Source organism: Mytilus galloprovincialis, chromosome 8 (genome assembly GCF_965363235.1).
Source record: "Mytilus galloprovincialis chromosome 8, xbMytGall1.hap1.1, whole genome shotgun sequence".
Lineage (NCBI taxonomy): Eukaryota > Metazoa > Mollusca > Bivalvia > Mytilida > Mytilidae > Mytilus > Mytilus galloprovincialis.
The window spans coordinates 50,700,428-50,713,694 of NC_134845.1; the positions used below are offsets into that span (position 1 = coordinate 50,700,428).

Below are 13,267 nucleotides of genomic sequence, written 5' to 3' on the forward strand. Positions count from 1 at the left end.
GTATTTCACATCCAATCTTTTATGGTAATATTCTTTACAAAGCACAAAAATGTCAGTATTCCCCTCAAAAGCTTACAAAACCTTTAAACAGACTTATTAACAATGAATATAGTTACGATACTGTTGTCAGGTCATTAAGGATTTCATATTTTGGCTTTAATATTGATTCACTTATAGGGTCTTTGCATCGGAATTAAACAAGTTTATTTAAAAAAACAGATGTTGGTATGACACGGGTAATGTGCTTCTCATATATTTTATGATAGTATGATACTAAACCCCTAACGGGAGGGATTGTGCCTGATATTCATATGATGAATTCGTAATCTTTCAATCAGTTATATTGAGGTTTGGAGCTGGCATGTTAGTTAACTGCTAGTAGTCTGTTGTTATTTAAGTATTATTGTCATTTTATTTATTTTCTTTTGTTACATCTTCTGACATCGGAATCGGACTTCTCTTGAACAAAATTTTAATGTGCGTATTGTTATACGTTTACTTTTCTACATTGGCTAGAGGTATAGGGGAGGGTTGAGGTTTAACCCCGCCGCAATTTTGCGCCTGTCCTAAGTCAGGAGCCTCTGGACTTTGTTAGTCTTGTATCATTTTAAATTTTAGTTTCTTGTGTATAATTCAGAGTTTAGTATGACGTCCATTATCACCGTACTAGTATACATATTTTTTAAGGGGCCAGCGTAAGGACGCTTACGGGTGCGGGAGTTTCTCGCTACATTCAGAACCCATTGTTGGCCTTCGGCTGTTATCTGCTCTATGGTCGGGTTGTAGTCTCTTTGACACGTTCCCCATTTCTTTTCTCAATTTTATTGTAATTTTTGTAACCTCACAGACGACTATGGAAATTTGTTTACTTGCAACTTTTTAGATGAACTTTTGGTTGAAATATAGAAGATATTTGAAATAGCTAAGATTGGTGGACACATTTTTACTGTAAAAAAAATATACTAGGTATATAAAATTGATGATGAACATTATTATGAAATAAACTTTTTACTTACAGTTATTGTGTTTACTATACACACAATACACTATTTGTCAGAATATAGGACAAAGAATATTAATCTATATAATGTTTTTAGGTCAGAATTTAAAAAAGGATTATTATTACAAAAGAAAATATATTATAATTAATGGAAAAGGAATATTTTTTTTATATTTGACAACACTGTTATAGTATTGTCAATATTGTTATATGTATATATATATGTAACAGGCATTTTCTAAATTTGGACATTTTGTAAAATGCCTGAAAATTTAAGGCATTTTCTAAAATGCCTGCCAGATTCAGTCATTATACATAATGACTATTTTTTCTAGGCATTTAAAAAATGCCTGGAAAAATTGAAAGGCATTTTACAAAATGCCTGAAATGATTTTATAGAATGAAATGCTAATAAAACAAATTATTACATTGGTTGCAACGAATTACATTGATTTCCCAGTTAGATAACAATCGATAATTTCACATGTGAAATAAACGTGGTTATTTCACTCTCTGACGTCATACAACAATAGGCGTTGTCAAGACGTCGGATCGAAACAAATTGTGAATGCGTAGGAAAAAAATTAGTTCCTTACACTTTCTACATAAATTTCATAACAGAAAGACATTTGCCAATGTAATAAAAAGAATAACTAATCAAAGAATTCAGATATCGAAAAATATTCAACTCGTGACCAAACAACACTGATAATTAACCCATGCGCTACGCGCATTCGTGAATTAATGTGTTGTTCGGTCACTCGTTGAATATTTTTCTCTATTTGAATTCTTCGAATAGTTTTTCTATAAAAAATTCAAAAGCTTTGAACACTGGAGCAGTTTTATTTATGATAATTACCGAATTAAAAAAGAAGAGTTCGAATAATCAAGAACAAACTTGACTGAATTATTCCAAAAAACTCTAAAATTATTTATCATATCTCAAAATGTTTGGATTACAGAACTGTTACACAATATTTGTCCTGATTTTTTGTAAATACATTGTTTGGCGTAAAATCTGGTTTTAGCACTTCAACCAAAGTTTGAGAAACCTGAATCATGATATATTCTGCCGTTTCTATATATTTACTGACAAACACTTAACTTTCGACATCATTGTGGTTCGCAATAAGCACACACGTCACACATGAATATATTCTTTTTCATACATTTATTTGTAGGTTCCTAAGATCAAAGTAAATTATCATGATTAGTTTGACTTGAATCTTTTGGCTCATAGCTTTTTACAGACTGAAGCAGATCTTCCCATGACGGGTGGTGCGTCTTTAGCAGGAGACGCGTATCATGTCAAAGCAGTGTAATTTGTCTGTAAAATGCAGTTTTAAGGAAATTTTCGATTTTGGTTATTATCTTTCATATTATCGTATAGCCTATACAGATAAACTGCAAACAGCAATAACGTAAAGAAAATTACAATCTACAAATAAGACAAAATGACCAAATTGTCAATTGACCCCTTATGGAGTTATTGCCCTTTATATTCAATTAAAAAAAATTGTAATCTTTAACCAAAATTGTCTCCACATCATATACATGATATACTGGACCATATACATTTAAACGTAGCCACAAGATGAAACATGCAACATGTATATTGATTGAAAAATGTATCATGTGGATGTACGAAATTAGAATATATATATCATTAGTTACATGGTGTGTTAGTGACCTAATACTATACATATTGGGTCAGTAAATTCCATATTGGAGGAGGCCGAAACTATGTATACCAAGTCATAAAAAATAGCTTTTTACATAATTTACTAAACAAATTTTGTTTAATTTATTATGTTATAGCTACGCCAAAGATTGTTACTACAAACGAAGAGTACCAGACGCTTATCTAATGCCGACCTTTTTCGACATGACTGGATTTGAAGACGATGATTCCGATACAAGTTTGGCACTTCTCGAGCTGGTTTTTACTGGTAGAATGAAGGACTTTGAAGTATTAACAAGAGCACAGAACTACGCATCTGCATATGGTGCGGAGGCATTATTGAAAAGCTACAATCGAGGAGTATGTAATCATCCGATTGATCGAATAATTGTTGTCTGTACGTCAAATCCTGATTGTCGTTTACCAACGAGCCTTTTAAATGCTGTGAGGAGGAGAGCTTCAACAAGACATAGAGGTAACTATGACATGCTGTTAACCAGTTGAGAAATGCATTTGACTTATTACATGTATGTTGTCCTATCATCCTTCTAATATCATATTGGAACGAGCTCCAGTTACATTGAAATGTTATAATGATAAAAAAAAAGTTATTGATTTATTGGCGACTGATTGGCGGAATGAAGGGTTGGGTAAGTAACTGATTAATTACAAATATAACAACGGTATTCGTGTCCACGGTTACATTGTGCTGTTGTTTGAGTATTGTTAGATTATAAAACTTTAACCTTCTATAGTTTTGTTTCCTAATTCTTCAAAATGTCGTTGATAATATGAATAGTACTAATGATATTACTAATCATGATAATTATTATTGAAAAATGTAAATCAATGCTTCAAAATTAAAAAAAACAATTTTTCACCTGAAGCATGGCATAAATCAAAAGTTTATCTATTTTCGGACTGAAATTTGCTTCTAAAACAACATGCTGGATGTGTAGAAACTGTCATTGTAAATAAAAATTAAAAAAAATTGTATGCAATATGGTAAAATTCAAATAAAAGTGTTAGTTTTTATTGTAATATATGTACATATTGATAGTCCCAGCATACATTGGAATACATTAACGTAAAATAACACAATGTAACAGTAGACACAAATATTATGTTACATTCGTAAGTAATCAGTTCCTTACCCAACCCTGCATTTAGGCAATTAGTCTCCAATTTAACAATAACTTTTTTTTATAATTGTTACATTTTAATTTAACCGTAGCCAGTGCCAATATAATTAGTTTACGGCTAATTAGTATTAGGGCTAATGGTTTTTCTGGGTACTGACTTTTCGGGCTGACGAGTATTCTGGCTAATTATTTGATAAGCATATTATGACTTGGGCGACCATTTCACATGGTATAATATCCTGAATATGTTTGAATGGTTAACCGTCATCGAAATGTTTAAGCTACAGTTAGGCGAAATAGACATTGATGATTAAAAAAAAGACCCATTATGATCCTTCTTTTAGCACATCCTTTTTTATGATAATATTTGTATTGTAATACCGTAGATCATGCATGCTGAAGCATGATTATCAAAGTTGTGGACACAGAGTAGACTATCTTATGTAGGTTATTATCACGTTTAATGGAAGCAGCATCTGTTGTTAACATCAGAGAAATTATGAATATTCACAAACGTACATGTACATCTGTACGTTCACGGTATAGAACCACTAGTTTTGCCACGGTCGAAAAAAAATATGCAAAAAAGCAGTACATATTTCAAACAAAATAGTTCCTTCGAAAGCGTATACGCGCCACACGTTTTTTTCTGTCCCACTTATGCCCCACCTACGATTCTAGAAGTTTATAATGTATTCTGGTCTGTGCGTCCGTTGGTCCGCCCGTCCGTCCGTTCGTTCGTCCGCTCGTCCGTCTGTCCCGCTTCATGTTACAGCTTTTTGGTCAAGGTAGATTTTGATGAAGATGAAGTCGAATCAACTTGAAACTTAGTACAAATTTCACCTATGATATGATCTTTGTAAATTCAATGCAAAATTAGAGTTTCGACCTACTTTCACGATCCACAAAATAAAAGAAAATGTTAGTGCGAGTGGTACATCCGTGTACTATGGACACATTCTTGTTTTTGAATATTTCCTATATCAATTTTGCGTTGTAATGCAAACCTTTGCGAAATAATGCAAAACTTTGCGATATATATAACGCAAACATTTGTTTTATCTAATTTTTTTATTTAAGCTCCAAAGGAAGTAGCTGTTATAAACGGAGGAGGCTGCATTTTAAAATTTATCACTAATTTTTTTCATTTCAAAGTTAAATGCCTTTCATATATATATACATAAATTACATGGAAAATTGAGTAGATTAAAGTTATACAAAGAAAATGAAAAAAAAAAACTACGTTGACTTATTTCCGTAAGATATAAATACCAACAACATCGCGATAAATGATAAGTCACTATAGCCGAATTTGAATATACTTACAACGTAAGCGCTCCTTTGAACATTGTGTAAGATTGGTTACACTCAAACAATCTACCCTTTTGCAATGTATCCGTGGCTGTGTGTTGCAGACCATACTTTGACCTATAATGGGTTTTCTTTCACAAATTGTGACCTGGATGGAGACACTACAAAAGTTGAAAAGACCAGTTTTTGTCTTAATTTGCATGAACTTTTACCCGACATTCTCTAAAAGTATGACTTGTGTCGAAATTTTACTTGACAAATTCTCATTTATATTAAATTTGTATGAAGTTTACTCGACATATTCTCGACATTCTAAATATGGTCTTAAAATTTCTTGACAAATTCTTGACATTAGTATACGTTCTTGAAATTTCTCGACATATTCTCGACATTCTTATTTTTTCTCAGTATGGCTTGACAAATTCTGAACATTTTGAATTGTGTCTTAAATTTTTTTGACAGTTCTGAGCTCTACAAATCATGACCAATATTCATGATATATCTTTATTCTTTATTTCTCTTTCTATGATATACTGTTGTTTCAAGATACACAGCTTACGATAAAAATAGAATCCGGGCATGTAAAATAATTGAACATTTGGGTATATAAATTATTTTTAAAAATGCAAATATGGCTATGAAATCTAAAGCATAAACAATTTAAATGTGGGTTTTTAAACAATTATAAATTTTGATTTCTAAATCTTATAAATTAAATGATTAAAACCAATCATACTGTAGACAAATTTCATTCAACATTCATAATATTCAATGTAATGTTAATATGGTAAATAGTTATTGTACCAAAATGTGGTTTATATAAATAGCATTAATCATGATATACAAATCATAAATTTAATAGAAGAAAAAATTGTGTAATGTCATCTGTTTGAATACACATAGACAGGATGTTCCCCATAAAATAAAGAATGTAGGACAGAAAGGCACAGGACAAAAAGCCACAGACCAAAAGTCACGGACAAAAAGTCACAGGACAAAAAGTCACAATTCAGTTTTTAAATTATTTTTCTTTGAATAATGAAACACTAATTTAGAAATATTTTTTTATTCTTTTTCATGAACTATCATATTTAAAGCAACTTTGTAATTAAAATATATTTAATAAATACCAATTATGACCAAATGATTGTTATAAAAACAAAATGTCCAAGTGGCTTGGTACTTAAACGGCTTCCTTGTGCCAAGAAATGTATCCTTTGCATGATTAAAATTGAATAATTTTTCATTTTTAAAGGCATATGAACAATATCCTAAACTTAGAAAGAAATATATCTAATAAAAAGAAAATATTTTAAGATCTTTCTCTTATATATTCAACAAAGGTCAAAACATGATTTGTGACTTTTTGTCCTGTGACTTTTGTCCTTTCAAATTTGTGACATTATATCCTGTGAATTTTTGTCCTGTGACTTTCTGTCCGTTTACCAAAATGAAGGTATTCCACACCCCAGAGTACACGCAACTATAAAATAGAAATTACTGCTTTACCTGTAATCAGTCATACAACCTTTCAGTTGACCAACCATGCCACTACAAATGAAAAAAAGTTTGTTGATAGATGAAAAAAAAATTGAATTAAAATGGATTTTCTTCATCAAAATTATGAACTTAATTATTTTAACATATTAAACACAAATTGAATGATTACCAAAGACTAAAAGAAATTATTATCTACTCCAGGAATAATAAAAAAAAAATGTATTTTGTATTTATAATGGATCCCATCAATGATTTCTATAGAAATCATTGGTCTCATGAAATGGATCTCAAACAGACATGCATAATGTATAGATTTAAACATTTTTTTTTCTTTTCAGGAAGGAGAAAATATCACAAATATTTATTTTTGATAAACATTATAAAATTCACCCCCCCCTCCTCTTTTCTTAGCCACCCAAACCCCAAAGATGAATTGTGGGGTCCAAAAGATACACATGGTCACGTTTTAAAACTGCCTACAAGACACCTATTTAAGTAAAGCAAATTTGACTGGCAGTTTTGCGAACGGCAAAAATATAAATGCTGTTTGTCAGCAACTTCGACTTATATTCCAATTGAAAACAATTAATTAAATGTTTAATAAAAATAAATGAAAATTAAACTACACGGGGGATTATTCAGGGTATTCCAACTTAGTTGCACCAAAAGGATATCTTACTATACCGAATTAATCATTGCCTCTTCAAAGTTTAGTTTAGCCATAATAAAAAGGAGTGTAAAACAGCAATAGAAAGTCATAAACAGTGCAGAATAAGTCTGTTCACATTTCAGGCGAAATTTATACTGGTGAGATAGTGTCAAGACATATTTAAGACTGTCAAGAATGTGTCGAAACATATTCAGACATTATTAAGAATGTCAAGAATATGTGAACATATTCAGCCATTATTAGGAATGTCAAGAATATGTCAAGACGGAACGAGACAAATTTAAGACAGTCAATAATTTGTCGAAACTAATCCAGATTCTTATCAGATGATACAGGAAGTGTCGAGAAATTTTAACACAATGCTCATACTGTCAAGACACTTGTCAAGAAAAATCAAGAACCTTATTAGACAAATTCATACTATGTCAAGAATTTTTAAAATTTATTCAGACACATTAAGAATGTCGAGTAAAAATTCATGTAAATTCAGAAAAAAAAAACCTGGTCTTTTCAGACTTTTTGACTTTTGTAGTGAGAGTTGTCTCATTGGTACTCATACCACATCTTCTTATATCTATAAAAGATGGAGATGTTAATGTATTATAATTATGTTCTCTACATTCAAATTGCTACCTAATCATCTTAAATAGCTACCTCACTAACATTCCATAACTTCTTTTTTCAAAGAATCTCTAGAATCATATCCTGGGATTTTATCAAACGATTTCTAACATCATTATTTAAAAAACGTTTTTTTCCCTGAATAATAAATTTTAGAGCAGAAAGATCATCTTGTTAATTTAACTTTATGTTCCAGATGTGGTACAAGGACAGTTATCTTCCCCAGTGTAGACAGTGTATAACTTGCAATTTTTTTCATACACTTTTTAATACTATTTCTTCATATTTTATGCATGAAATACTAAGTAAAGGGATGAAATTACATGTTAACAATAGTCAGGTGCTGATTCTTTATGTTAAGAGATGATTTGGTCCTGTTAAAAAAGGTCAACAACTAGTATGTCTAAGGCTGGCATAATTTAGTTTAGAGCTGGTAGACTTTTCTATGATTTTGATATTATTTTGTCCAAAATCTTGGCATTTCAATTAGAATATGCCCATACCATATCTATTTACTTGTTAAATCTTTTTAGTTTTCTGATGTTAAAAAAATAACAAGATTTAAATTTATTTATTAATGCACTTCAGGTATTGTATATCTATTATTATAATTTGGCATTCTGCATGTTGTGTGCATGCTCCTTCTCTCAACTATAAATCATAATAATTTTTTACTGGCAAACAGACATGCAAATGCCGATTTTAACAAAACACTGTTAAAAGTTATACTATCAACATAAATTGTAAATTTAATATAATTCGAAAATGTCTGCGTTATAACGCAAACGTTTGCGTTATTTCGTTAAGAGTTGCGTTGTTACGCAACTGTTTACGTTATTATAACGAAGTTTCCGGTATTTTGCAAATGTTTGCGGTATCTATAACGCGATAACGCAAACATAGGAAGAAACATAAAAAAATATGTGACGCTAATACGTTTCCGTAAGTTCCTATGCATAGCTGTATATTTGTTAATATGTGAATTTAGGTAGTTTTGGTATCATATAAAATATTGTGGACTTGGAATCACTGTCGAAACCTAGTTCAAAGGTTCTTTCAAATAATAAAAAAATATATAAATAGGAGAGCACATTTCCCTGTTGTTCATATCAGAAATACCCGTTTTGTAATATTAAACTTCCGGTAACCAGTATGTTCTTAAATCCAATTAAAGGTACTATGCTGAATTTGTCGGCACAAGTCAAGATAAGATATAGTTTTGATATGAAATGACTGCCACTTTTTTTAAATTAAGACAAAGTAGCCATAAATGCTTGAAATTATAGAATTTAACATTAAAATCAATTGAGCTATTCATTAGTAGTTGTATACCAAAACGGGTACATATAATTGACGGAACATGACGACAGTAGCTCGAAATGCTCCATTCGGTCAGTGAAGGTGCAAATATTAAATAAATGCTATTAGATGTAAATTATGGTTAATATTTCGTTGATGAATGAACACTTATAAATATGGGGGAAAAGTAGCTGAGAGAGACGTTATTACTACATGCATGTATGAGGAACTCAAGATAGCAATAAGCTTAAGACATTGTCGAAGTGAGCAACAATCTATGTATTGATGTTACCACTAGTTAAAGAAGAGACACTTTCAATCACCATCGGGGGAGGGGAGGGTCTGTCGAGCTTAAACTATTTTATAAACACAGTGAAAATATATTAAGCGACAGGAAAATCCACTTGAAGACAAGTTGGAGTCGTCTTTCCGTGCACTTGTTTCACAACAGGACCATTTTTTAAAGAATTCAATTCGTAGCTGAAATTCAGTGTAACAGCCCAATATATATCGGCAAAAGTTATTTTTAACAATATTATGGATGATTTCTAGACAGATCATCTTATTTTTAACACCGCCGTATACCATACAATACCGCAATGTTAACGTTTTTTTTATTGTAAGTACCTAGTATTAAATATATATATATATATATAGACATTGTTAACCAAACAAACATTATGCTGACAGTAATGCAGTGCATGATTTCTAAGATACCAACTAGTGCATTTTAGTTAACGGTTTCCTTTGATGGAAATTTTACTGAAGAATGTACAATGGTCACAAGCACTTCTCTCCGAAAACAAATCACATCTCTATACATGAAAGTGAGGTTAAGGTACATAGGTATAGTTTTTCTGAGAATAGTTCGATCTTGGATGATGAATAAATGACAGGAAACATGACATCACCGTTATAACTAGTTTATTGTAGTGATACAAATCGGTATACTAGGGTTTGTTGTTTTATATCATCTTAATATTTGTATATAATAATTACATATATTATTATATATATATTATTTTTATCCGTTTGTATATCATTATAGTATTCCACTATTCTAATAATAGTGAAGTGCAACTGCATGGTGGACACTCTTCTGTAACCGTACGTTTTTGTATGGATGACATTTGAGTTGTCATTCATATTTTCCCGCAAAACGTTCTTGAGATAACAAAATTGTTCCGCATGCGTTTACACAAAGTTTCAGTACTCTTGATATATTATTGACATATATGTATTTTCATTTTATGAAAAAAATTCCTATCATTTATGTATGTTCTTAAAAATTATGTTCATGAATATTTATTGATGAAATTGATATAAGGAATGTTATTTTGAATTCGGTTATTAGTCACGTGGGTAGAAATGTCTCTGGCAATAATACACCGGAATGCCCTCAAGGTTATTCAATGTAAAAACGACAAAGAAAAGCAAGTATAACATGTATAATTGAACATTTCAAATGAAATTGTTTCTGTTTCTCTATTTGTCAACAGAAATACCGGTTTATGGAGTAATGACATGCAGGGACAAATACCCACCACACGTCGTTAAGGACAGGATTGAATCATTTCGCCATCACCTGGCGTTACCACAATGTCGGTTTGCTCATATCATAAACTACTGTGATGACATCGATAGTGAAGGGCTACATTACAAAAAGACGACTATCCCATCGCTTGATGTACCAGTGTTACAGTTCATGCAACAGGTACACTCGACATGTTAATCAGTTTACTGCTTAATTAATACTGCTAGACACATGCATACTACTATGGTAGTGGGGTAATCTATTACCTTTTATATTATAATGACTATGCCTTGTCCGTTTAGTTCCAATAGTATTTATACATGATCGACTTTCAAATCATTCTATATATATATATATCTTGAAAAAAATATACTTACACTTATAATTCTTGGTAATTGTGTGATATAAACGAGGTTAAGTAAACTTTTCGACAATTTATCGTCATACAAAAATGCTATTAAAAATCATATTGGGATAATATATAAGTACATCTTTTTGTATAAGTTGCGTAAAAATAATTGAAACAGGATAATTTAGTACTGATCGCCCCTTTTAAGTTGTTATATTCAGACTTATAATCTCAAAATAAACTGCAAGTTGTGAACGATAATTTAGTTTTTCATCGAGCTAGTTGGTGCATATTAATTGTTTTTAAATGTTTTTGAAAAAAAACAAATGATTATGAATGTTTTTTTTTAATCTTATTAGAAACATTTTTAATGTTATATACAAAAGTCATATGCTTCCCCCGATATTCTCACAATTCTACGTGAAAATGATCATCATTCTTATATTTTTTTTATTATTATCATTTCATGTACATTGTACATGTACATGAAATAATAATAGTAATAAAAAAAATAATATAACGATGATGATGATTTTCATGTACATGTATATCAATCTGATTGCCAGTGAGAAAACTCCAATCAATTAAAGACCAAATGACATAGAACGTTGGTTTGGTCTAATACAATGGGCAACACTACATAGCATGCTATAAAAGCCCCCAAAATGACAAATGTTTAAAAGTTCAAACGAGGAACGAACATACTTATGTTGTCATTTCAATGTTATATTTAACTTTGCCATTAAAGTGCGAGGTTTGGCATGCCACACAACCAGGTTCAACCCACCACTTTTATTCCCCTTTAAAAGTGTCCTGTACCAAGTCAGGAAGATGGCCATTGTTATATTATTATTCGTTTCTGTGTGTGTTGCATTTTAACGTTGAGTCGTTTGTGTTTTCTCTTATTTTTGAGATATTGAGATCAGACGTGGCACGGTACTTGTCTATCCCTAATTCATGTATTTGGTTTTCATGTTATATTTGTTATTCTCGTGGTGTTTTGTCTGATGCTTGGTCCGTTTCTGTGTGTGTTACGTTTCGGTGTTATGTCGTTGTTCTCCTCTTATATTTAATGCGTTTCCCTCGGTTTTAGTTAGTTACCCCGATTTTGTTTTTTGTCCCTGGATTTATGAGTTTTGAACAGCGGTATACTACTGTTGCCTTTATTTATACTGATCCATGTGCAGAAAAATTAACGAAACCGTGTGTTTTTTATAATTGCGAAGTTTAATGAACAAAATGTAAATGCGTTTTTCTTATTATTATTTCAGGTTTTGCACCCACGTCCAGGTGACCCAACAGAGAAACGAGTCAGTAAAATGGACATATTGTCAATTTTCGCATTTATATTTGCTGTGGTGGCATTTATATATGCACTTTTAATTTCGAATCGCCAAACATGATTGTGTATACTGCTGATTGTGTGATTACAATTCATAACCATGATACCAAAGGTAACCTTTTAGCTCTGAGTCATCTAAATGGACATTATATTATATATATGTGTGTGTTTACCGTAAGTTGTAGTTGATAAATAATTAAAATTATTAACAGTATAATGAGCAAGTTTATACATCGATGTCCATGTGTGCATTTGCGTCAATATAGAGAAAAAATAGATTGCGCTAAAACGATCAAATTATGAATTGGTGAAACAGACTCTGCCTTCCCAGCCGAAGGTCTCAATGGTTCAGCCAAGGTAATTAAAAGTGATATAAAAAGAATCAAACAAATAAACAAACCTCAAAAGTGGACATTTCATTTGTTTCTATTTGATACTCTTAAATCTTATGTTCTTGTTAATTTCAACAATTTGTAATGTTTTTTTGTTATTTAATGTTCACTCATATAAGGTTATATCTCATCTCACATTTTTTATATATATAAACTAGCTTTGACTAGTGGTTCGTATGACTACTAATTTTCACTTTTGTTTTCGAACTATTAACAAATTAAAATTTATTATACTTTATACCTTACAGCAATATTATTTTCATTTAGCTGTTTAAATTATTCTATTTGGCGGCATTTTGTTCAAGGTTATTTTTGTGTTCTCTGAATTTCTTTAGCAGTTAACCCCTTAATTCACTGATTTTGTATTTCCATTATGTCATAGATCAAATTTATTAGTTAAGTGTGTGTTCACTTGTATGAACCCAT

The 13,267-nt window shown here is 30.9% G+C and overlaps 1 protein-coding gene across 5 annotated transcripts in view; it reads left to right on the forward strand.

Moving 5' to 3' along the window:
* Nucleotides 1-13,241, forward strand: part of LOC143042151 (uncharacterized) — a 65,243-nt gene extending 52,002 nt beyond the window's left edge. For 4 of the 5 annotated variants that reach the window (XM_076214413.1, XM_076214411.1, XM_076214414.1 and 1 more), the window contains exons 3-5: nucleotides 2,819-3,156; nucleotides 10,724-10,938; nucleotides 12,379-13,241. In XM_076214413.1, coding sequence (XP_076070528.1) covers nucleotides 2,819-3,156; nucleotides 10,724-10,938; nucleotides 12,379-12,510 — 685 coding nt within the window. In that variant the 3' untranslated portion in view covers nucleotides 12,511-13,241. The remainder of the gene's footprint in view (nucleotides 1-2,818; nucleotides 3,157-10,723; nucleotides 10,939-12,378) is intronic. The other variant, XM_076214415.1, reaches the window with a different exon arrangement.
* The last annotated feature ends 26 nt before the right edge of the window (nucleotides 13,242-13,267 follow it).